This window comes from Phasianus colchicus, chromosome 4, assembly GCF_987193195.1.
Source record: "Phasianus colchicus chromosome 4, bPhaCol1.hap1.1, whole genome shotgun sequence".
NCBI lineage: Eukaryota > Metazoa > Chordata > Aves > Galliformes > Phasianidae > Phasianus > Phasianus colchicus.
In genome coordinates this window covers 65769684-65795885 of record NC_143439.1, presented here as the reverse complement: position 1 = coordinate 65795885, position 26202 = coordinate 65769684, and the positions used below count along the sequence as shown (strand labels likewise).

The 26202-nt window shown below is 38.2% G+C and overlaps 1 protein-coding gene across 2 annotated transcripts in view; it reads left to right on the top strand.

Moving 5' to 3' along the window:
- UVSSA (UV stimulated scaffold protein A) overlaps positions 1-22915 on the top strand; it is a 49211-nt gene extending 26296 nt beyond the window's left edge. Inside the window, exons 8-13 of one of the 2 annotated variants that reach the window (XM_031588259.2) lie at positions 6446-6623; positions 7039-7191; positions 11753-11936; positions 12762-12873; positions 17753-17933; positions 21796-22915. In XM_031588259.2, the coding sequence (XP_031444119.2) occupies positions 6446-6623; positions 7039-7191; positions 11753-11936; positions 12762-12873; positions 17753-17933; positions 21796-21889 (902 nt within the window). In that variant the 3' untranslated portion in view covers positions 21890-22915. The remainder of the gene's footprint in view (positions 1-6445; positions 6624-7038; positions 7192-11752; positions 11937-12761; positions 12874-17752; positions 17934-21795) is intronic. The other variant, XM_090139784.1, reaches the window with a different exon arrangement.
- The last annotated feature ends 3287 nt before the right edge of the window (positions 22916-26202 follow it).

Here is a 26202-nt window from a genome sequence, read left to right as displayed (position 1 = left end):
TATGAAGATATAACCCATTAAGGGTGTCATGCCAAATTAGCATTACCAGACTTTTAATGACCTCCCATTTGTATAATCCTTATTTACACTTGCACCTGATGTCTGCAACAGAGATGAGACCAGCCATCCTGTGGTACCACAGATCCCTCTTAATGTGTTGTGCTGTTAAAGGCAAGTGCTGGACTGAAAAAGAAACAATGCTGTCAAAAAACTTTCATAGGGTTGCTCTGGTTCTCATCTGTTGATGTGTAACTTCCACTTGTGTCTGTATGCTTAAAAGCTGGGGTGTTCTTTACTGAAAAGCAAGCTTTGAGGAGGGATAAACTAACTATTCCTAACTATTGAAGTTAGGAAGAAATGTTTTGCTCAGAGGATGGTGTGCGTGGTGCTGGAACCACCTGATAGAGAATGATCACTTGTTGAATCTACAGTTGCATATTCTTCCAGTCCATGTTTTTATTGGTACACATGAAAATCTGGAAAAGGCACAAACCCTGTGCTTTTAGTGTTGAGTTTACATCTCCAAATACAGCACCTAAACAGATCTGAAATACTGAGTGAAAAACTTGTTTTTACTGCTTACTCTTTCAGGAAAAGAGTTTAATTTTTCTGTCCTCAGAATTATGGATCTCTGGTGGTAGGCATATTTGCAAAACTTATTGAAAACCATTTTGTAATGGTTTATAAAATGATATGGCTTTGATCAAGCCTAGGATTCCACAGCAGAGAGCTTAATTTTCATGGCAATGATCATGGAGAAGATTTAACTGCAAGATGAGTCAGTGAAAGTAATGGAACACAGATGGAGGGTGGGTACGACAGTTTGTTTCATGAGCAAATTGAGCAAATTGCTGTGCTTCATGAAGGTGAGTTTACCTGGAGAATGATGTTGGTCTGAGCCTCCTGAGGGAGGAGTTCTTAAAGGTGAAAAACATGGGTTTTTGCATGGAAGAACAGCTTCAGAACAGGCCATCAGGGAAACAAACCCACAGGCTTCATAGTGTGCAAAGCACAGCTTTTTGGGAATTGAATTTGAGAACTGGAACTACGCTGTCACCATGATTGCTTCATGCTACTACTTGTTAGACTAAACAAGGGTATAACTTGACTTCTTTATGGAGAAAGCTCAAGTCAGGTTTTGCAGGGGAGAGGACAAACAGAATTATTTCGTTATCTTCAACTTTGAGTAATCTGTGAAGTTTGGGTTCTTCTTTCCCAAACATAAACGCAGCTCACACAGTTTCATTTCTCTCCCTAAACAGAACCCTACTATTTAAAATAACATTAATATTGTAATACTTTTAAATCAAACATATTCTTATGATTGAAATAACATGCATTGCTTTGCTGTAAACGTATGGATAATGAAATAGCAATGAAGTTAGGATCCTAGCTGTGATGTGCTATCATCAAATATGTAGTGAACAGTCTCAATTTTTCCTATCATTTACAACATTAGGCATGTATAATAACAAGTTTACAGGTGAGTTTGCCTCATTATACTAGTATGTTTTGTATCAGTATACAGGCAAGCACATATCCTTATTATATACAGCAGCACTTAGGAGTAAAACTTTTGTAATACAGCACCGGGAATGAAGATGATTGCACACTCATGGAAGAAAACTTCCAAAAAAATACTTGTATGTTCATGTACAAGTATTTATTGTAGATGTTTCTTCTGATGCATCTGAATCAGTCATGCAAACCCTTCCTCGCACTCAAGCAGGTTTATTCCATGTAAATAAGTTTGATGGGAGCTCTGACAAGACATGGGATATGTGTGATTCCTGCTGAAATTCTTAGAAACTAATGGTGACTGCACAGGATGCAGATAACACTTCTGAGTTGTTTGCAGTATTGGTGTACTTCACAGGAGCTGTGCGATCAGCAGAGACTGCAAAACGATACAGTGTAAAAGATGAGGATGTGAGGAATAGAAAGGTTTTCATCTGAGTGCTCCTGTTTTGATTTATTCTGATTCTTCACTATGATGTTAAAACATCAATAAATAGGCTTAATTAATGAAGATTGTTGTTATAGCAAATTAACATAGTCTGTAATTCCAATAAGGCAAACAAAGTACCATATATGATGTTAACAAACTTACGTAGTTAACAAACATTTGTTATTCTTCTCCTTTAATTTGAATTTCCAAAGCAAAAGTTTAAACGTTCTGGCTACGTGTAAATAATGTACGTGCATTGAAGGCCTGTTGGGGCATTTCTTTCAGTTCTTAAAACCTACGATTATCAACTCCCCTCAACAACTTTTTCAAAGCATCATTTCTATACATTAGTATGGAGCTGACCATGAGATAAGCTGCCTTGGGTTGTGTATGTGGCTTACCCGTGTTGGGAGAATGTTTGCTGAAAGCACCTCTAGCATTTTAGCATCCTCCTGAGCAGCTGCTGACAGCAATTTGTTTAGTGGCATTTGAGTAGGATAGAAAAGTGGATCTGCTATTCAATTTTAATGTTAAGAAGGAAGTTTCCAATCACAATAAATGATAAATGCTTTAATCTGTGTTATCCCTGTATGAATGCTTTTTAGATTTTGTTCATAGCAGCTATTTTTCTAATTGTTTTTCTCACTTCAGAGTTCCTTTAATTAGTAATGGTACTATAAGCATCAGTTATCTGTCAGGGATTGCTTACATAATCCAAAGCCCCATCCTAGATGAGTAACAGCACCTTCAGAGATAATGAAATTTTCCTACCACATCATCACCTATGTTAATTTTGTTCATGCACGTGTTTGTGCATGAGGGACAGCAGAACTGATCTGAAACCTCGAGTTATTTGGAAGCTGTCCCAGAAAGCTGGTTGAAAAGGGCCACAGTGCTCATCCAGTTCCAACCCCCTGCTATGTGCAGGGTCACCAACCAGCAGACCAGGCTGCCCAGAGCCACATCCAGCCTGGCCTTCAATGCTTCCAGGTATGGGGCATCCACAGCCTCCTTGGGCAACCTGTTCCAGTGTGTCACCATCCTCTGTGTGAAAAATATATGCAGGATTTCTCATTATGAGCATAGCACATAAATATTGTCCCTGAACTGCTGGATTTTCCTGATGGTTTTGGAATGTGTCTCTGCCAATACAAGTCATGTGCATATGGGCTTGACTAAGATTCAACCAATAGGAAACAAAAATTACTGTATTTTTTCAGGAAAATTGAAGTCTGTAATACTTGTTTATGTTCTGTCTCTGTTTTTTTTCAATTAAACTGAAGTGAATGTGAAGTAGCTAAATTTCATCTAAATCCACACAGCTGAGGAAACCCATGCTTGCTCTTTCTCTAAATTTTCACTGAGGGGCTTTTATCTCCCCCTAATCCCACCATTTCTGTCAGGACGTAATCTCTTTCTCAAATTTACATTTTAATTACAAGGCCAGCTGAACTAGCTAAAATCAATAATGTCAGCATTCAGCAGCCTAACTTCTGCTGAAACCCCAGCCTCTCTCTTTCCTTCTATCGATTTGTCTTGTGAATACGCTCTACTTTATTGCTTCAGGCAAATAGATGCCATTTGGTCAATTTAAACAAAAAAGGGGACTTGAACATTTTTATGATTCTTTTTAAAAGCTGCCAGTGGAACAGTTTGAAGCTGGGTACTGTGCTTGCACTGAATAAAACAGAACAGCAGAATTCTTAAGAGGAATTTCACTTGTAAAGCTGCACTTAATTCCACCTGCGTATTAAAAACAAAGCAACAGAAAAACCCCACCCTGACACTGAGATGGCACTGTCTGCATGGTGGTTCTTCATCTCGTTAGCAAGAACTAATTTTATAAACAGATGGAAAAAATCCACGGTAGAGGCGGTGGTAGCAGTGTGGCAATGTATTTACTTTTAGCAGTTTTCCTGTTAATGGTTTAAAATAAGAAATCAATGGGAAAAATAGTTTTTCTTGTACCTCCTAAGAATTCTTGTATTGATCTTTTGAGTGTGATTTTATCTAATTGTCAACTTGTCCATTTATCTCCCTTTCTCTGTGTTGCTGAGTGCCTGCCTCTGCTGTCCCCTCCTGAACAAAATCAGTATATTAGTGAGTGGGCATTTGTGCTTCCATACATATGATAGGAAAAAAATTGAGTAGAGCTAGGATTGTCTGAGAACTTCTGGTGTGTGTGCACATATATCTCTCTGAAGAGGAATAGAGATGTGGTGAGAGATGCACACCTGTTAGCTTTCATTTAGAGATTATCTGTATGCAGTATACTCTCAAAACCTTAGCTTTAAACAATACTTTGCAGAAAGGTATTCTTGTTCCTTAACAAAAAAAAAAGGCATTTTAAGTGCTAGATACAGTCTAAGCAATTTTGCATTGCAGATACAGTCTACTGCATGTATTTCCTGAGCTAACCTTGTTCACACCAAACATTGTGTTTGCTTGTAATGGTTTGTAACATAAAGGGAAGTTTGCTCGTCTAAATCCTGACAGTTCTAGAGACAGAGTCTTTTGGGATAATTCTGCCTCACTATGATCATTTTGATACAAAGCACCCTAGAAGGGCTTTTTGATTTTCACACGATGGCAAAAGCTGAGATGCAGTCCTGTCCTTCCCCTTCCCAGTTAGATAAATTCAATTATTCCCTTCAGTGAAATATTAAGTGTTGAGACAAAACACTTCTGTGGAGTGAATGAATGGCAAGTCTACAGCTTAATAAACATCACGAGATCATTTCTTGTTGGCCTAGATGTTCCTTTGCTTACTTCCAACTATTCTGCTTAATTATCATTTATCTTATTGCTGTTCCTTCTGCTAATTTTCAGGCCATTTTCCAATGTACAGATTACTCTTTTAAACAATTGCAATTTTTTTTTTTGAAGCAGTGTTCTTTTCAGCCTTGTTGACTTTGGGAAGCAAAGTTAGGTAGCAAGGTGAACATGACACGTTTGTTGCTTTCATTAGAGAAGGTGATGTGAGGATGACTGGGTAAGGAGGGAGCATAGATATGCTCATCAGTGGCATCACCAGCAGTGAGAAGGCTGTGTCTGTCTGCAGCTGGCAGGCCTGCAAGGCTTTCCCAGGGCAGTTCTGTTGTCACACTTGAGGTTTGCTGAAGACTTTGGCCTCATGGTCTCAAGTTATGAAATGTTTAATTACCGATGATTGAGTGGCATACTGGATACACTCAGTATGTACTTTGTTATTGCAGATATTTAAGGGAAAGGAAGCATGCAGTCAGCCTTGGGTACCTTCTCTAACATATTTTGGGATGTACACCTAGATGGTCTCTGGCAAATTCCACGTGAACTTTTCCTTTTCTAGTTGTTATCTAATGAAATATATGATGACTAAGTAAAGCAAAGCAAGACTACTTATAGATAAGCTTCAGGGCTGAGGGTCTTGCTCACTGGAAGTGAACAGAAAGAAGAGACAGAAGGAACGTCCCATATCAACAGTGGCTAAAACTTGTTGGGTGAATGCAGGTGGCTTTTCTTAAGAAGTCTGAGGTATTTCTCTGGAAACTTTAATCTGAAACTATGACTACTTTTGGTTGATAATTTTTTGGGGTAGATGTCATTTCAATCTCTTCTTTTATGAAAAAGCATTCTGGAAGGGAAAATATTGTCTGTTACATTGGTGTGAGGGACCACATCTCTCCATTTCAGCTGCTGTTGGCTGAAAAGTTCTCGTTACTGCTGCCAGCTAATAGAGTTGCTTCTCTAGCTCAGCTGGTAGCAGCATGTGCTATTCAACTGCTTGGTCTATCTAATTGCATCATTACAGTCCATGCTGACTGGCTAATCGAGCTGTATGAAGTGATTAAGTCGCCCCACCACTGAGCTGCTGTTGCTGAACTCTGCCTGAAGCTGCCTCGCAGTGGGTTTGTTCCTCAGGTGTCATTCATGCGTTTATTGTCCCTTCAGAGTACTCTGTGGCTGTACTGCTGTGCTTCTTAGATGGTTTATCTTGGCATGTTGTGTGTTTTAGTATCTGTGAAAGAAGAAAGTTGTCTAGATAATTCTGTTTGAGGATGTATTTAGGAGTTGAAGCTGAATTGTTATTTGATGTAGTGTTAATAGCTCCTTCCTTCCACTTTACCTTGATGTAATGGTGAGTATAGAAATGACATCTTAGCAAGCTACTGTGACACTAGAAACCTGCATATAGGAAGCAATATCACGTTTTAGGCTAACATATATTGTTAAAAACTCTTTTTCCAAGATGAAGTAATGTCATTCTTTGCTGTCACGTGATGTCACACGAATTTAAAAGTTGGTTTGCTGTAGTTAGCTTCTCAGTATGTTTCTGTTCCAAAATAAGAAAATGCTGCAGACAGAAATACCACTGTGTATGGATGGGATTGATATCTAATGTGAACTGAAAAGACAGCCCCTTTAGAAGTAATGGCATTATGAGCTGCTTTGGGCCTGCTGTGGAGCATGGAGGGCAGGGAAAATGAACCCTCTGCTCAACACTGATTTCTTTTTCAGGCCTTGAGCCCCAGTCACCCCCAAAAGCACCAGCAAGGAAGGCCCCTGCAGGACCAGCTCCGTTCAGCTCCCGTGCCCGGCTGATAGAGAATGAAGATGAACTTGATCCAACTTGTGCAGCTGCAACATTGAAGCTTATCAGAGACAAACTACCAAAGTTAACACCTCCACAGGCCAGGTTATTTTTATTCAAGTTCTTAGGATCCATAGGAACCTCTTGCTCTTACTTGTATTTATTAATAAAGAAAGCACAGAGAAGATTGCAGGAACTGAGCATACTAAAGGTTCAGGCTGTCTTGTTTCTGTTTTAAGGTATAATTATTTTGCTCAGATGTGTATTTGCTGCTTAAAATTTGGGAGTTTGTGAGTGATTGCTTTGGACTATTAAGGAATATTTTACTAATCTCTTGGTTTAGGTTTAGCTTGGTGTGAGTGGCCTCAGTGTATCCTCTGGGATGGGAAGAGGGGAAAAAAGACAACACTGTAAAAGCAGTTATAGTCCTAGATCTAAGTTAATATTAGAGTTGGTATGAAAACAGAGAAAAAGTTGTGGTCATTGTTGTTCTCTCTTGACTTTTCATTTATTTCTCTAGTGAGTCTGCAACTACTGAGCCAGCAGCTTTGGAAGAGCCTGACAGTAAGAGAAGAAAACTAGAAGAGGAAAGAGCTAAAGCTCCCCTCATGCCTTTTGGGTTGGATCTTCACTACTGGGGACAGGATCAGCCAAGTGCTGGGAAGATTCTCAAGTAAATGCTCTTTCTCTTTTAAGATAGATTAAACAAATACATAGATTTACTTGTACTCAGAGGTCACACAGTGGGGTGACGGCTATTTCTTTTGATAATTACTTTTCTTCTTTCCCTTGTGTTGTGGGACCCATAAACAAAGTCAGAAATTCTACCTCAAAAGGATATTTGTTTTGAGAAGTTGTGGTACTAATTAAATATCCTTTGATGCTTTAAAGCACATTTTTTCTGCTCTTTTCATGTTTGTGTATTATTTGCAGTATGGTAGCACTTCAGTTTAAATTGGTATCTTATTATGCAAAGTGTTCTGCAGGTCCATGATAGGCAGTCCATCTGCTGAAGACTTCACTAAATAAAGACTAAATAAGTAACAGACAAGGTAGGAGACTAACAAGGATGGTGTCAGGTATTTTTCCTGACTTTACAGAGTGGTAACTGAGGAAACTGATAGGCTTGTTCAGTCACACAAGGCGCTAGTGGCAGTTGCAGGATTTGTATTTTGATTTCTCACTTTCCATTCTTGTTTGGGAAGGTTCTGTGTTCCTTAGAGATGAAGCACTGCTGGTTTGAGAAAAGCTCTAGCAATGCTAGGGGGAATAGATTGTAGATATGTTTCAGAACTTATTTCTAGCAGTTTGTTTTTAAAGCCTATTTTTAGTACTAGTATTTTCATATGAATGTTGGGCTGCAAAGTCTTTCCTCTGTATAAATTCCATTTAAGTCCACCAGGAATTTCCTGGCAGCGTGTACCATACTTTGCTTAAAAAGGGGCAAAGATCATTGACTGGCTGGCTTGCAGATCAAGCTTGCATGTTCTCAGCAGTGCTATTTTAACTTAGTTTGTTTCCTTACTAAAGCAAATAAATTAAAAACCCCGTAATCATAATGTAGTCTAGAGTAATAATGCTATATAAACAAAATGTAAATGGTGCTGCTGTGCAAATCCAAGGGAAATACCATCATTATCATCTCCACCTTTGGAAACTGAGGAGCATTGGTGTTCATGACAGGTTCTTCTGCCCTGCCAATGTTTCATGTAACATTATTCATCTTCACTTTTTAGCAATAGCTAGGTGAATGTGTTCACCCTGTGGAAATCAACCTAATTTGCTGATTGCTAGTGCCTTTTGAAGATAATACCCTCTCAACTGTGTGTTTGCTGAGCAAAGGAACAAGAAGAAAGCTTTGCCTCCTGTACTTGATTATATAAAGTGCCGAATATATTTTAAATTATTGAAAGTCAGTGAAATTTGATACATAATAGAGCTTTAACAGATACTCCAAGCTTTGGTCTCTGTCTGGTTAGGTGTAACCAGCCTATAAACTGGTTAAGATTTTCAGCAAGGCTTTAAGAAGCGTTTGACTTTGATAATGCCAAAAAGGTAGTAAGGCCTTATTTTACATTGCAAATGAGTTATTCAAGTCATAAGTGAAATGAAAAGCATATTTCACTGCCTGTCTGCCTTGTGCTGTACTGTTTTATTTTTATGCTTCTCAATAAAATAGAGGGCATACTTCTGAACCTTATGGTCTATAACTACAGATATGCCAATCTAACCAAAGATAATTTAAGTAATCCTGCACATACAGTACCATTGACCCCTGGATGTAAAACGTTATTTATTGAAAAAGTAAAACAGTCATTGACCAACTCCTTCAGCTTTTCTATCTTACAGAGATGCTAGAAAAAAGCCACACCAACAGTAGGCAGCAGTGGAGTGTGTATGGGATTTGAATCTTTTAAATCTGAAGTGGCAGTCTTTCCACTTAACATATTTAACATTACACTTACTTCACAACACCTTGTATGAGAAATTAACATTTTGAAATGTTGGTAGTGAGACCTGCTGTGAGAAAGATGGCTTTCCTAATTATCTTTAGCTGCTAAATGTAACTGTGTTACTGTAACGCACGGTTTGAGCTGTACTATTTTTCCCACTTCAGCCTTCACTTGCAACACCTGTAAAGTTAGTTTAAGAAATCTTAATAAGATTGTTCTACTGTATCGAGACTGCTATGCTAGCTTAACCAATGGGTTTTGGAAAGCACGTGCCTTCCAGCTTGATTTACCTCTTCCTTGAGTTACTTAGAGATCTTACTTAGGATGCTTACTCATAGGCTGGAGGCAAATGAGGGCTAGGGTACAGCTCACCCTAGCCTGTTTCTGATACTTGAGTTAGCTCGTTTACTACTTGCTTGAAGATCTCTCTGTGCATCACACTGTTTTAGAACTGATGTTTACCCAAGCTTTTCTTAGGCTTCCCATTACTAATAAATTTTATATGAATTTGTGGGAAGACTGCAACATTTCCAATAGCTGGATTTTTCTTTCAGATTCCTGTTAACTGTGGCTTGTCATTTATTTCTCCTATTGTGTAGATACAGGTTTTAATGGAAATTTTATACCTGTTATTTGTTTAGGTCATCACCCCACTGAATGTTACTGATTTTCTGCTCCTCTATTCATCTCTTCTTTCATGCAAAGTTCTTGAATTCTTCCTTTTTAAAATGTTGCTTAAATTTTAACAATAGGAAATCTGAAAATGTTGGGGTTTAGCACCACTTTATTCTTTTCTCCACTGTAACAAATGTGGGGAGGAAGTATTTTATGTGCTGATAATAAATAGTGTGTTTGAATGTCTGTGTAGGAATCAGTCTTTAAAGTCCAGTTCCAAACAGTAATCAATGCTCTACAGAGCAAAACACAATTTTAATTCCCTTCAGATTCGTGGGATATAGACTATAGCAAGAAGAAGTTAAAAATATTAAATAGAATTTTCTCTCGACTGGGAAGGTTGGCACACACCTGTTAACTGCTTCTTCACTATCATGTAACTAAGTACACTGGTAGTCCCTCCTTGTACCTATATGATAATTAATGCAGAACTGGTAGTCATCTTGTTTTCAGGACTTTATTAAAACTGAGCAAGCAAATCAACCTCATTCTTTTATTTGCTTTATGTTGTTTAATCTTGTTGCCTTTATGAATTTGAAGTTTCATATCATTCAAAAGTATTAATATATTTAAAAGATGCACATAACTTTTCTGTTCAGTTTGTATTTTGCAGGCTGAAAACTTTTTGCAATGAAATGTTGTGGAGATGTCTCTGTATTACTGTGCTTAATACAGTTCACTAGCCTCCATTGTTACTCTTCTACCTTTCACTCCTAATGAAGTGATACGTACTTTATGGCAGGTTAGAATTTTTCTGGCACCAGTGAGGTAGGTGTGATGACAGAATTGTTGGAAACAGGAGGGATCTCTTTAACAAGGATTCTCCTTATTGAACTTTTTTTTTTCCCTCATGATTTGACAAACCGCAGAATGGCTTTAGAATTACTTGTCCTTTCTTAACCTAGCTCTGATCTCATGACATAATTTTAAATGGTGAGCTAGTGCATTAAAAACAACATCTGTGTCTGTTACGGATTGCTTGATTCAGATGGGTTTCTTCCACTTCTTGTTACTTGTCATTTGCTGAAAACTTGCTTAGGTAAAATTCACACTAACTCTTCATCTCCATTAAGATCTTTGTTAAAGTGTTGGCTTGTATACTTTGCTGATTTCCCATTGCAAAGGGAAATCCAGTTTCCATATGTATGTCTGCCATCTACAAAAGGCAAAGTCACCAGCAGTAGTATGTACTGTCAGAGGTATAATCATTGCATCCTGAGGCTGACATCTAAAATGAGTCAGTTAATTGCTCTCTGAAGTTGCCTGTTTGTCAGCCTAGAGTGACTAGAATGAATCTGATTAGTACTGTTAAGAAAATTCTAAAACGTTACAGGGTCTCCAGCATTCTTGTTTCCATTCTTTCCCATTCCCCACATCTATTGACATGGTACTAATCATATTTGTAGTACAATAACAAGGAGTATATTTGTCTGTATGTGTTTGTAAATACAGGTAAGACTCACGTTTTGAAATACATTCTCAATGAATTAGCTTAGTTTCCTAGAGGAACACCCCATAAGTTTCTCAGTATTACTAACACAGTGCAGAAGAACAGCCTACTGAACCTACAAGAATCTCAGATGCTCTGCTGATGGGTCTCAGTATGTCACAAGATGCTCATTTCAGCTTCTGCTTCTCTGCTGCCACAGGAGTGCAGCTGCCAGGAATAAGATCAGACAAGATCAAGCTGTGCTCTCTCTGATCTGTCTTATGTGTTCTGCTGTAGGAGTATTTTGTTATAAAGAGTATTAACCACAGAATCACAAAGTTATTCACTGAAACTGGATATTGAATGACTGTCTCTGAATGCCAAATCACCAGCTAGAGCTAAGACTGGCAATAGATGGGCTGGTTAAAGAGAAATCAATACTAGACAGGCTTTGGTGATATTTTCAAAACTATCTTCATAATAGGAATCTACTACTCTTTCTTAAGACTCTAGCTTTTTTTCTAACTCTATGATAAACCTTCCCCTCCTTTTACATGTAATTTTACTTCAGGATTACACTGACATCTCTGTGCTCTCTTACATACTGAGCCTATGTTTGATCCAGGTGGCTCAGCACGCTTGGCTGATAAAGAAATAATTTCTGCATTGTTTTCCAGGTTTACTTCTGAGCATCGATTTTGGGCACCCAGTGAAGTAGAGGAAGAGGTAGAAAATAAAGAAATAACCGAAATGTTAAAAACCAGATATATAACATTTGCTGGCAAGTTTGAACCAGTGAAGCATAAATGTCGAGCACCGATGCCTGATGGAAGTCTGTGTGAAAGACAAGATCGGATTAAGGTGAGCACCAAGTAACCTAATTTCCAGAATATGCAGAAATTATATCCTATATGGAGAGGATCTCATTAAAACACACCCATAGAAGTTTATTTTGCATTGTAAATGTAGCACAAGGGATTGAATGATAGCTACACTTGGAGAAGTTTGCTGATAGTATCTGCTTGTGTAGGAAGTGTTCTTTTTGTAAGGGAGTTGTGCTTGTTTAAAGAACTCTCAAATATTTCTGGCATTCATTTTAAGTATTTATCTTATACTTATTACTCTTAAAGTACTTGACAGTGAAACAGTGAAAGTTGGTTTCTGAAAAGTTCTCCTAATTTAGGGCATATCTGACAGTATTTTTAGAAACATGGTTGTTTAGAGGACTAGGAAATTTTATTCACAAATTAAATATTATGAAAGCTATACCCTATGCAGCCTGAAATTATGAGCAGAGATCTTTACTTACATACCTCGTTCTAATATCCCCATTCTTGTATTATCTGACATTGAGGGGATCAGGTTGCATTAAAGTACTTTAAACGGGATTGCAACAGGAAAGGGGTATAGCATAAACAGCAAACATGATGCAGCATGGGCACTCTGTTTCCAGGGGTGGTGGGATTTACTGCCTCTTAAGAACGCATACTCATATCACAAAGATTATTTCTTTGACATTCTGAATGTATTCAACATGTGATATTTATGGGATCCTGATGTTTTATAACAAGGCATAGAGTTTCACCACTTGATTCCAGTATCAGGACATATGCTATACTGAAAAATATGTAAATATATTTTCATCCTGAAGTTGTGATTTTTTTTTTTTTTCCTTTCTTTCTCAAGTGCCCTTTCCATGGAAAGATAATTCCTCGGGATGAGTGTGGGGTTCCTCTCAGTGCAGAGGACAGAGCCAGAGAAGAAAAGATGCGCTTTGAGAAGCAAGCAAATCAGCCAGGTTTGTGTGTACATAGCATCTGGAAACAATATCAAAATATTAGGTAGAGGTGAAGATAAGCTTTGAGAATATGCAAAGTATGTGCATTTTACAAATTCCTATACATTTAGTATAAAATATTTACAATATCTACAATTTATTTGTTTTACATCAGATTATATTATTCATAGTATCTACAATTGGATAACAGTCTCAGAACAGGGTTGAACAAGTAAGATGCAATGTATGGGTGAAAAGCTGATCCTTTCATTGCTAAAGACACAAGTTAAGATACACAGAACTGCATCATATTTCCATTTTGCTCCTGGCCACATTCTCTCATATAAATCCCCAAATTTTAATTTGCAGATCATTTGCAATGATTCTTTCTTGTCTCATAAGTATGAATGAATGTACACACAGAATAAGGTTAGCTTTGCAATTTGTTCTTTATTTTCAGTGATTTTCATAATATTCCTCACACTTCTCAGACAGTAGTATTATATCATTTATTGTGAAGAGCATTATATTAAAAACAAGCTACATTTCAGGAAGGGACATCCTCTAACCATGCTGGTCCCTAAGAGTTGTGATTAATGTAATGTAACAATAATATCATTAGGACTGCTGTGAATATTAGCAGAGTGTTTTTGTTGTCACAATGCAGGAATTTATTTTTATATCTTTTCATTGGTATTTTCTTGTTTTAGAAGAATTCTTGCCCTTGTTATGTTGTACTCCAAATTAGTGAAGTCCTCACCTAGAACTTTATTTGCATTTTAATTAGTCTGATAGTAGGTACAATATTTGTATATAACAGTTTACTGTGCCATACTTCATTTTGTTCTTAAACAGCGGGGATAGATAACAAAACTCATGGCCTGATCCTTGTATCCTAGCTGCTGCTTTCAGATAGAATGCTCTAAAGGGAAAGCTAATCATTGTCAGGATTATTTTTTACCATTTTTAGCTGAGGTAATGCTATGACTGTTAGGTAAGGAAGAAAGGCAGTGAGAAAGGCAGCAAGCAGTGAATATGCAGGCAGAAAGACTTCCAAGGAGAGTAAGGGACTTTTTTTTTTTTAGTACAACTAAACTTCATTAGCAATAACAGAAAGTAGATTTTCATAGAGTCCTAGGAAGACTCAACCAGGAAGCAACTGGAAGTTGATGGACTACAAAGGAAGATGGGGGGAGAGAGATCTATCTAACAAGACATAGTGTATAATTGGAGGGAACAGATTTGCTTTCAAAGCTTTTATTTACTCAGCCTTTCCCTTATGAAGAACAGCTGAGGGACTTGGACTTGTTTAGCCTGGGGAAGAAAAGGCTCCAGGGAGATCTCATTGTGCCCTCTAAGTACTTGAAGGGAGCTTATAAGCAGGAGGGTGACACACTTCTTACACAGTCCGACAGCGATAGGACAAATGCAAATGGTTTTAAACTAAAAGAGGAGAAACTTAGATGCTTAGTTAGGATGTTAGGAAGAAATTCTTTACTCAGAGGTTGGTGAGGCTTTGGCACAGTGTGCCCAGAAAGCTGTGAGTGCCCCATCCCTGGAGACATTCAGGGCCAGGTTGGATGGGGCCCTGGGCAGTCTGATGTGGTGACTGGCAACCAGTCCATGACAGGGGTTGGAACTCGGTGATCTTTAAAGTCCTTCTGACCTAAGTCATTCCATGAGTGCTACTGAGCCTTTCACCAATTCTCTTTGGTGTGGGTGAGGAAGTGCCCTGTTCATAGGCAGTTTCAATCCTTGTCTGGGTAGAGAAAAGTGCTCTAAGCTGATCTCCAACCAGCAGCACAGAAAATGGGCTGACATAGTGAAGCCAGGCTAGAGATGTAAATGTTGTGCTTGAAAAATGAAGTTCCCTGCTTAGTTATGACAAACTAAAACCAGCAAATTAAGCTAGAAGGTGTTCTTTAGGGACTAGTTTCAAACTGGAAACTAATACTCTCATAGAAAAATCACTTGTGCTGAAAAATATTGATTTCTTTTTTTTTTATTCTGTGGAATTGCCGTTGCTCTAGGCTAGACATAATACTTATTTTTATTACAGTGTCAGCGCAGTGTTGTTAGAGGCTTCTCACCTCTGGCCCACAAGGATGTATATGTTAGTCCCAAAACACTGTTGACATTGCAATGTTGCATTATTGAGTGCCATTGTTAAGCTGAGATGTCACACAAAGGTCCGTCCTGTCTGTCTGGTGAGATACTGGGCAAGCTAAAGTGCTTAATTTATTGGACAAAACCTTAAAGGTTTCTAAAGCTTTTATATACCAAATGTCACTAAATGCTTTTATCCACTGCTTATTATTTCTTTTTTTTTTTTTTTTTCCTGTGCCTCAGAATTTTCATTAGCCTTTAGAAAGGGGTTTTTTTGGTTGGTTTGGGGTTTGGGTTTCTGGTTTTGGAAGTCGGGGGGGGGGAGGTGTTGCTTGAGTTTGGGTTATTTTTGCTTTTTTGTTTTGTTTGCTTTGCTTTTTTGTGTCATGTCTGAGCAGTGCTGCTCTGGAATATGCGTAAGTAGAAATCCACCATAAGTGCTTTGGTCTTACAACTGACAGCACCATTTCCTAATGGTGACAGCTGGAAAAATGCCATACATTAAAGCTGGGATATTGGTTGCGTAATTAAATTCTACCAAAATCTTCCTACATCTTTTTCTTTTCGAATCGCAGTGGTTCTTTTCATCCTTGAGTGGTTGAAGAGGAAAACAATTACACAGAAATGACACAGTTTGTGTAAGAATGACTGTGTTTTGACAACGTTATCACTGATACTATATATCATTTTTTAAATAATACAAATTTTGTAATTCTAACTGATGTCCACAAAACGGTGCTTTGGGCTCTTTGGTCCTCAAACAATGAATCAGGAGGGATTACACTGACCTGCTAATCTGTTGTGTTCATCCTCTTCCAATAGTTCGCACACAGGAGCAAATTAAGTGCCTATTTTTTGTGTCAGCCCTGCAGAGTATCTGGTTTTTCAGCCCTTAGTGACTTGTTAACAAACAGGTATCAGGACAGGCTGGTGAAGGCAGGCCGCTGGCCAGTCAGATGTGAAATAGCATCTCTTTACTAACTACAGTATTGATTCCCGCCTACCCCTGCAAACTGTGTAATTTTCTTTTCCCTGCTGCTAAACTCAGTAACAATGTATGAAGAGCTTTAGGGGCCCATCAATGCTCAAAAAGGCTGCTCTTCCCTGGCATTCTATTGATTTTTCTCAAAGGCTTTTAAATTGCTCCTTCATTTTACTCAAACGCTCATTTCATCTCTACTGGATGCCGGCATTTTTTCGTTGTGTTTAAACAATTGCTCCATTCACTGGGTTCCTAAACTGTGACGCCTTCTTATTACTGGGAGATAAACTGTTTAGACAGTTTTCCTTAATCTTGGATTAATCGTTCCTGTATCTGAATTGTACTGTTCTGTATTCATTCAGTTCAAAAAAAAAAAAAAAAAAAAAAGCCACTGAAGAAACCCATCTCTTCAAGTCTTAGGATCTATCAACTATACAGGTTCTATTTTCTCCCTCTGTGATTCTCCTGCTCAGTTCCTACATAGCTCTGTTTTCCTCATGCTTTTTTTTTTGTTGTTGTTGGATTCAACCTCTTTGCTTTTGCATACCATACCAATAGGTTTGATCTAACCAATCTAACACTGGCAAATAACCTGGGCAAATAGCTCTGTGATTCCTAAGCATTCTGCATTCTGGCCTTTTCGAACTGTTACCAGTATTTGTCATGCTTTGTACATAAGTGAAATCGTGTTGTCATTTAGAACTGGACATCTTCCCAAAGATGTTAAATGAGAGTAGAAGTTTGGTGTTACAGTTTCTGCTGACTTATGTGAATCTATGTGACAAACGACTGGTTACTAAAATAAGGAGTTTTGACTTTCATGCTGTGTGGATAACATTACTCTCAAACTACATGCTCAACATGTTTATAAAGTGGTGCAATTTTCTTGAGTTTACATAGGTATCTCCAGGTAGAAAAACTGACTGTGGCCACATGTTTACTTACTGCTGCTTTTATCTTTCATTCTTGTTCTGGTGTGCGAGACACTGTGCTAATGATGAAAGATAACAGCCTCCTCAGATTTACAGTCTAATTCATTTCTGCTTATTCCCATGGTGACTACTATGATCAGAATTCACTTAATGGGGTTGGATTCTGAAGCATTAAGGATTTTATAGAACTGTAAAACAAGTTTTTGAAGAAAGACGTTCACTGAGACTATTGTCAAGAAATCTGATTTAAATAATGAATCTGATGAAGCACGGTGTACTCAGAGTGATCTTTTCAGATGCAAAATTGGGCTTATGGCAACAGGGTCATGTCTTATTCAAGAATACTTTTTACATGTCAGATGCCAGTTACATTTTGAAGCAAATAAAATCAAACACAGAAATGTTAGAATATTGCTGCCAATTTTATATAGTTAGTTACTTACTGTTCTGCTCTAAAGTTGACAAACTCCATATTTTTCATTTTTAAGCATTTTTTCAGAATTTATTCCTGAAGATAAATTCCTCAGCTACATTGTTGGCACTTTGTTCAGTTCCTAAATAATGATTGCTGTGTTTATGTCAGCTCTCCTGCATGGAATATTTTCCTTGAAATTGTGTTGCTGTAAAAGCTTAAGTCTTCATACAGAACAGTTTTATCTTCAGCAGGTAATAATAGATACTGATCCCAGACTGGCAGGGCTTTTTTATCAAGGTCCGTGGTTTTGACTAAGTGCCTTATCCTCCTCTCCCTTCATGTACACAACTTAAAGCACACTGACTCTGCCCTTGCCTAGGGGCAACAAGAACCTTTACCTTAGGTAAGGCTGCAAATTCTGCTTAGGCTTGAAATTCCAAAGTGCCTGTTTTTTCTTATAAACAGAGTGGCGGGATCCAGAATTCATGAGAGAAGTCGAAGCAGCCACGGGAGTGGATCTTGGTTCCTCTAAAAATAATGGGAAAGGAGGAAAAAAGAAAGGGAAGAAGAAATACCCAAATCTGACAGACCTGAAGCAGCAGGCTAACACTGCTCGTTCCCGGCTTGAGAAGATAGTCTTCAATAAGTAAGATAGTTATGTTTTCTAAAGCTTCCTAAATTATTGTTTCCCTTTATTTTAGTGGTATTTTTGTTTCTACACAATAAACAGCTTCCTTTGCCAGTGGCAGGGCACAAATGCCTTTTGTGCTGCTAGAGGGTAAAGGCTAGATGACAGAGGTTATTTCTTAGAATATGATTTGCAGCTAATTTATAAAATTTCCCTATCACTTTTATCATCTTCATCTATTTTGCTTGTAATTGCTGTAGTGTCTTCTTTGGATGAACATTTATTAATGGATGGATGCTACTGTATGCATACATAAAGCATTGGATGTGGAAAGAGTGACACAGTTTACAAACCAGACACACTGTAGTAGCGTAGATGAAGTGAGAACATGGTGGTTTTTTTTTTCCTCTTGAAAGCCTGAAATGGGTTGTCTTAAGCAGAACTGTAATAAAAATGTGTGTCAAAAATCTTGGCTTTTCCCATGTGATTGCCCTCAAGCTTTTCAGAGACCTCCACAAAATTTCCTGGACTTCTTTGCTCCTGTGTGCCTTTTGCTCTTGGGTGTATTAAATTTGTAGCTCGGTCTGTGCAGTGCTTTCCAGTATAGTGTATACACAGCAATTCTTTGTCTGTATTATTCAGAGGGATACTGCCAGTGCATTTCCTTCTCCTTACTGAGAACACAGTCAAGAAAAATATTTAGATCCTTGTGGACACAGTGTTGCTCACATCGTAGCACTGTCAGTACTTCTCCCTTTCTTCCCAGCACGAGTGCAGACAGTGCAAACTACTTGGATTGAAAAACAGCAAATACTCAGAAATGTTAAGAACCTAAAATAATCATAACTTCCACATATTGAAGGCTAGGCACTAATGCACACAAGATTATTTATGCACCCTTACCTTTACTTTTCAAAAATGCAACCGATAGCTACTTATTTGCAAGAAAGCTCGGCTTCTCTGAGATAACCGTTCAAGGGATAGATTGAATATTCTAACACTTTGCCCTTGACATTCACGCAACTTGCTGGCTCAAGGTAAATGGAGTTTTGAAACTCCACATAGTTTGTAAGTAGCATGATTCCACTGAAGGAAGAATATTACAGAAAAGTAGTTGAGAAGTACAGGGCTGCAAGCATGGCACCAAAGTGGTTTGCAGGGTGTCTTCCTCTCTCGTAACAGGTTTGTGAATGTGATGCTTAAATTCTAGCAAGTCTCAATGTGGAAATTCAAGACACTGTCACTTAACTCTGTACCCCCAGACCTACAGTAGTGAAAACATGAACCTGCACTGCTGAAATGCTTCAAGCTACTGTTGTTTAGGGACAACTAATTAATTCAGATAACTTCATTAACTGCAGGAAACGTGGGCCTTGTAGAAATGTGTTTGCTTAATTTTATGACTCTACTGATGGAACTAATTTTTATCATTCTGAAACAATTTACTTCTGGAAAATACCCCCATGCTATCCCCATGCTTTATGGCATTTAAATATTTTAGGCAAAGATGTGTCCATGACTTACATAGACACTCATGAGAAAAAAACTTGACGCAGGCTGGCTCAGATGCAAGTGGGAATCCACAACCCCCCTAAAAGCTGAATAGGTTTTAGAATATTTAGTAGCACCATATGCCTGCTCTCCTGTGCTGTTTCTTATATGTAGTCTTGGTTAGGTCTGGCTGCAGCAAAAACTTGTCTGAGGATGCTCTGGTCTTCATCAGATGGGAAGCAGCTGCAATTACTTAGAGTTGTTAAAAGTGAAGTAGTCAAAGCAAAGTGAATAGTGGAAGGTTGTCAAGTCAAAAAAGCAAAAATATGAAATCATTAGTGGTTATTCCCTAAATGTGTTATATGACTTGAACAGCATCCAAGACAATATTTGTTTGAATTCAATTTTCCCTTTTATGATGCAGTAGATATAGCAAGGCTAAATCCATGTTGATTTCACTTACAAAGTGATCCTTTCTGTGACATTTTCATGTTATTTGATCTTAAAGTTGAAAACCATGCTGTTGTAATAATATGAAATTCATATCAGCTTTAACAAAATAAATTTCAAAAGCTATTTTTGGTTTACTCTGCTCTGTGCTAATGATTATAAGTGTGTGGTAGTGCCAGGTACAGGGAATCAAACCTGTCATGTTTTAATAGGTTTCATACTTTGCAGCACTAAACAAGATGATAACCTTGACTCCTTATAACAACCCCAAATTACTTGAAATGTATAGGTGATAAACCAAGGCTCTCGTCTGCCAATAAAGTTAAGTGAAATTGCACAGAGATCATCAAAGTGGGATCTCATTTCATTTACAGTATCACACAATCCAGGGGTGCTAATGTAAAAACTACATGACATGAAAGTGGCAAGGCCACTCGCCACTGCTAAAGGCTCACTTTTCTCCTACCAATTAGGCAATATTTGAAGAGCAAAACCATGACCACATTTTCTCTACTCTGTTGACTTTATTGGCAGACTTTTGTTAAAAGAAATCCACTTTCAAGGGTTTCTTTTTTCAGAATGCTAGCTTTGATTACAGTTGCTGCTGAGAAAATCTTTAATCCTGCTATTTAGAAGTACTATTGAGAGGTATCCTCTGTTTTCAGATGTTTCAAAATAGCTTTTAAAGTTAAGCCATTAAAGGGAACAGTTAGCTATAACAAAAGTCAGCTTGCCTCAGAGGTAACCAGGGGAGCAGAGCTGTAGTAGTGTGTAGGCCTGATCCTGAGAAGTGTCTCATGTGGATGCCTTTTTCTCATTCTACCAGACACCCTGCAGCATCTGCAAAAGTGGCAGAAAAAGGCAGACTGTGATAGTGTGGAGGCTAACAGACTTGAAACCATCCACTTTGGGTGAAAGAACAGGCAGACTGTATTTCTAGAGTAGAAATGAGTGGAGACATCAATCAGTGCCAGATCCTTAAACTGGACGCAGTCTCTCAGATGAAGCCCTTAGCTGAAATACCTTTCTAAGCAGCAGAACACTGAGATCTTTACAGAGAAGCAGTGGGAGATGACTTCCTTTTCCAGAAACAGTGGCAGTGTGATGACATACCTGCAAATATCAACCTCAGCTGATATTTGAGCATTTCTGCTAGAAGCACCCAAAGTAACTAATAAAAACTGGCAGTCTGGAGTCCATTGAAGAATAAAATACCTTGGGCATCTCCTACTTAGCTGTGCACTGTACCTTTCAAAGGTTTTTGTAGAGATACACACACAGAGCATTCTCTTGATTGCTACTGCTGCCTTCCCAACTAAAGCTCTGCAATGTTAATTTCTCTCTGCATATGACATTCTCTCTCTGTTTTCCTTAAATCGTGTTGTGCTCACAGATGAAACAGTTGTTGCTCAGCAATAAGGAGGCTGATGGTATAAGAGGTTCTAACTCTTCATGCTGATGAAACTGATTTTTAGGAACTTTAGAAGGAAGATGCTAAATAAGTTATAGTTAAACTTTCCCTTATGAAAACATTCTAGATTTTGCAGGTTATATTTGGTAGGTGTTTCTAAGTGTTAGTTTAGCCTTTTCATCCTGTTAGGTATTTTTAGGTTTTTTTTCCCTGTAGAAAGGATGGATGCTTTTGCAATTCGAGTTTACATGTGACTATCAGAAAATAGCACTAAGAAGATAGAATAGACAGCTATTAACCTGAAAAGCTTTAGATTGGTTTATTCCTGTTAATAAAATCATTGCTGAATTAAACTATTTGTATTGCTACAGCTAATTTGGTTAACAGGACTGTGTTCAACTCCAGTGCAGCGTTCACAGGCCCAATAGCAATTTATCTTAGTTTATTTTTCCCTCAACATTTATAAATAATCTGAGATTCCATAGAATCAATACAAGAGCCTTTATATGTTCTTTGTTTCTCTTGCAGAGGTGCTGTCAAACGAGTGGTGAAAGCAATGAATCAGATGGACCAAAGAAAGCATGAGAAGTTTGCCAACCAGTTTAACTACGCACTGAATTAAGTTGTAACAAAATGCAAGGAAGATGAACAAGAGTGCAACTGTACAAAGCCTTTAGCACAGGCCTCTGTGTTTGAAATACTGTGCTGTGTGCATTTTTACTGGGATTACTTTTCAAAGTGTTTTTAACTTCTTATTTATTTTACAATTAACATGAATTTTGGCAAAGATGTGGTAGTACATAATGGACTTAATGATAAGTATTGGAAATTTACCTAAAATAGAACTTATTTTGTGACTTGTACATAGTCTGAATAAGACGTTCAGGGCCTTTTTGCCTTCCTAAGGGACCAGTATCATTTACACATTGTTTGCCAGCACAGTTGTGATTTGCCTTGGCTTTCATACCTTCAGAAAGATGCCTTAGAAACAGTTTGATTTTCACTCAAGGTGGGAACACAGGCTATTTTCTCAGCCTTATATTCTAGAAAGACTACTACATCAAACAGCCCACGAGCTCCAGCACCTCTGAAGGCTTCTTGAACATGAACTGAAAAAAGCCAAACCCATTCATGATCAGAAGACAAGAATTTGATTTCAGCAGGTTTACGAGCCAATTCAAACTCAGTAGCTGTGGCACCAGTGTAGAAGCTGAAATTAAGTTGGTCTTGATCTCCTTCTTATTTCCCGCTGTCTTTCAGAAATGAGTTTGGAAAGCATGTTATGAGAAGTTGTGGAGATACTTAAAATGTGCTGGAGTTTGAGAAATGCCAAAAAAGCTTACAAAGAGGTTTTTTAAGAAAATTACTCAGGTGGCTTACTGAGTAAGTGACCTGCCTGGCTTCAATCAGTTAAAAAAAAAAAAACAACAGTTGAAGTTACATTAGTTTCAATCCTAGGAGTGCATGTAGGGACCTAAATACACACAAACACCTGAATTCTTTTAACACATTTGGATCCAGATGCTTGGTATCTGTGTGGCTTGTTATTGACAGAGTGTTTAGCTCAATCTCTCATAAGTGCTTTGCTGGCTATCATCATCATGTCAGAAGTAGAATGAAATGAAATAAACACTGACTGGTTGTGCTCTTGTGGGGTTTCAGACAGCTTTATCAGTGAAGGAAGTTGGGAGTATCAAGGAAGATAGTGTTTGAACTGAATTTCAAAACGAAAGTAGAAGTCTTCAGTAAAACACAGAACACAAGTTAGAATGGATTCTCTACAGCACCAGCTTAGTTACTCACCCACTTGTGATACTTCCTTATACAGCAAGAGACTCCCTAAGAATTTAAAATGAAATCCTCTGTGTAGGTTTTGACCACCTCAGACAAGAGCTAATTTACAGCTCTGCCACGTATCTGTTGACTTGCACAAGTACTGTTAAGAAAGCAAGCAATGATAATTTAATCTTCCAGATGTTTGCAGTTTGGAAGACTTTTTTCTCTCCAATACATATTTAGAAGAATACTTCTACACTATGACAAATAATAAATAGCCAGCAGCTGTTAAAGCAGGAATTTCTTAGTTATTTACTGCACTGGAAACCAAAGCTGTGTCTACTAGCCATCTAGCTAACAGTGAAGGCTGCAGCTGAAAGCATAGACTAGGACAGACCATACTCATCAGCTGAATCAGCTGATAAACTGGTTTTATTTATTGGCAAAGACAAAAAAACAAAAAGCAACAACAGAGCTCACGTACTTGAATGCAGTGTAGCTCAGTGGATACTGATATTACAAAATAGTCCATTTGAAAGTCCTTGATCTTGGAGATATTAACATTTATGAGAGCCATAGTAGTTACTATTCCATTGTTTGAGACTTTTGAGTCTGCACAGACTGAAGGTCTTCGTTTGTATAGGTGTGTTTCTACTGATCTCTGTAAGAAAGGGGACAAATAGTGACACGCAGCCTTTTGACATGAAGTATCAGCACAAGCAGGCTTCTGGCAAACAGTGGGCATACTTCAGCTCGTAGAGTTTCCACTTTCAGTTTTCAGTAAAACAGAAAGCCCTCATGACCAAGATTAGAAAAAGGAATGGTTTAAAGCTGTGAGAAAATAATATGCCAAGCAAGTTATACTCATTTACAATGCTTCTTAAGAGTCATACAAGTTCTAGAATTATCAGCTGAAACTTCTTTATTCTTGTTTTGATGCAAGGGCTTTGCTCTTCAGTTAGGGACAAGGATTTATATACCCACTTGGGTCTCAAGTGTCTCTTCATGTTTTAGTCTTGAAGCAGGAGAGACAGCTGGCTACTCAGAAGCGCGCATCGAGTGCACTGCCTCCATAACTCCACCTTTATGTTAGCCTGACCTTTTTACCATCAAGGATCTTCCCTTCATCCATAGCGTTTGAAGAAACACGTGCTTCTCCTCCCATGTTAATTATTGCCTCATTACTCAAAGGCTTTGCCAAGTTCCACTTTTAGGAGTATACATACAACAAGATTTTGAAATATTTTGCCTTTGTAAACAGTCTCATTAGAACTGGTCAGACATAATTCAGCGAAATTTAAGAGCTTTCTCCTTTTTCTGGGTCCATCTGTAGCTCTGATGGAGAAAAATCTATCACCAGTGATATCACCAGAAAGCAAGAACTTCTCCGTGCTTATTAGTAGAGCATGATTGCATTGGCAGGTAAAAACTCGAAAGGAAGAAACTGTAGCATGGATACATTTGATGCTGACAAAGGTGGGAATGAAGGTTCTGACCCTCTAATAGAAAGCACAGTGACAAACACAGATTTGGTATGAAGTTTGTGAGCAAAATAAGAGCACATCTCTCTGAAGTTACTGATACAGAATGATGGGGCCGTGCTCATCTCTTACATGATAACTTGCAGTTTTATTATCAAAACTTACTTTAAGCTTGGCTGAAAAATTCTATTAGAAAAGTGTAACCCTTAAATGCTCTTAAAAATGTATTTACTTAAATAAGAAAAACGCAGGATTCGGTTCTGCATGGGCAGTATATCATGCTGTGTAAAACAATCTGTAGGTTGGTGGCATCTGTACGTTCAAGATGACATTAAGGAAAACAAAAGAAAATTTAAAAAAAAAAAAAATGTTGCAATTAAAGAACTGTGAAAGTGGCCAATAGGGTTGTTCCTTGTTATAAAGAGCTGCTAGCCAGAAACAAGAAATGCTGAATCTCAGGAACCCGGCAAACAAAAGCCTAATTCAGCATGCATTGGAGTAGTTCAACAGCAGAGATAGCCATCTGGTGGTGTTTCATACCCATGAAAATATCTGGCTGTTCATGGCTCTTCCGGTGCTATTAATTAATGGTTGTAATCATGGAGATGATAGAAACATCTTCATACAGTATATATCAGAGAAGGTAAGAACATCTGGATGTTTTGGCACTACTTAGATGAAAATGAGTCATTAAAGCCATGCCTTTTGAAATGATGCCACCATGCTGGAAAATACCATGCCATTACAGGATAATCTGAATGCCAATAACATAGAAAGGAACCATCTGCAAATTGTCCCAGAAGATGTCTAGGGGCCTAAGCCTAGAAACACAGCCCAAAAACTGCTTAAGGTTGGACTCTAAAGGTCTGTACTGCTGTGGGTGTCACTGGACTTCACATCTAGGCCAAGGGAAAAGAAAAAAAGAGAAAACATGTAAGCATTCAGGAAGGTTTGATCTGATGTGCATTTTCACAGCAACCAAATGCATACCTTGATATTTGTTTTTAAAGAGGCAGTGGGAATCATACACTTGAAAGCTACAGTGCTGAAGCACACATCCAGGAGACAGTTCCCATCACTCATTCTCCTATGGGAGCTGAAACTCAACCACAGTGGAGCTAAATATGCCTTGCACAGGAGACCAGCCAAAAGGAAAAAAAAAAATAAAAATAGAGCCTTCTAGACTTAACTACAAGCCCTATATTGGGACTGGATCCTCATCCCCATCCCCTACACACCTGCCATGAAAAACACTGCTGAGCATCGTAGATTCAAGCAAGAGCTTGCTCACAGTGACAGTTGTCATTGGCTAGAAGATCAGCCCTAAGGGCCTTGTGAGAAAGGTATTACTCTGACAACTACTGGAAAGCAATCTCTCCATGTCAGTTTTAAGACATTTGAAGAAAGTAATTTACAGTTTCTTGCTGGAAGAAAACAACTTTGTGTGTTACGGAAACCTGAAGGGGTGTTCTGCACCATGTGCTGCCCAAAGGGTAACACCTCAGAGCTAACAGTGCACAGCAATATGCAGTCAACTAGAAGTTGAGAAGAATTAGATAGTGTAGATTCTAGGCATCAGGGAGAGGTAAACCAAAAGCAGAAAGCAACAAGGCAGGAATGAGCAGGGGCCTTCCTGACAGTAACCAGAACCAGTCTACAGCTAGCACTTACCTGACAG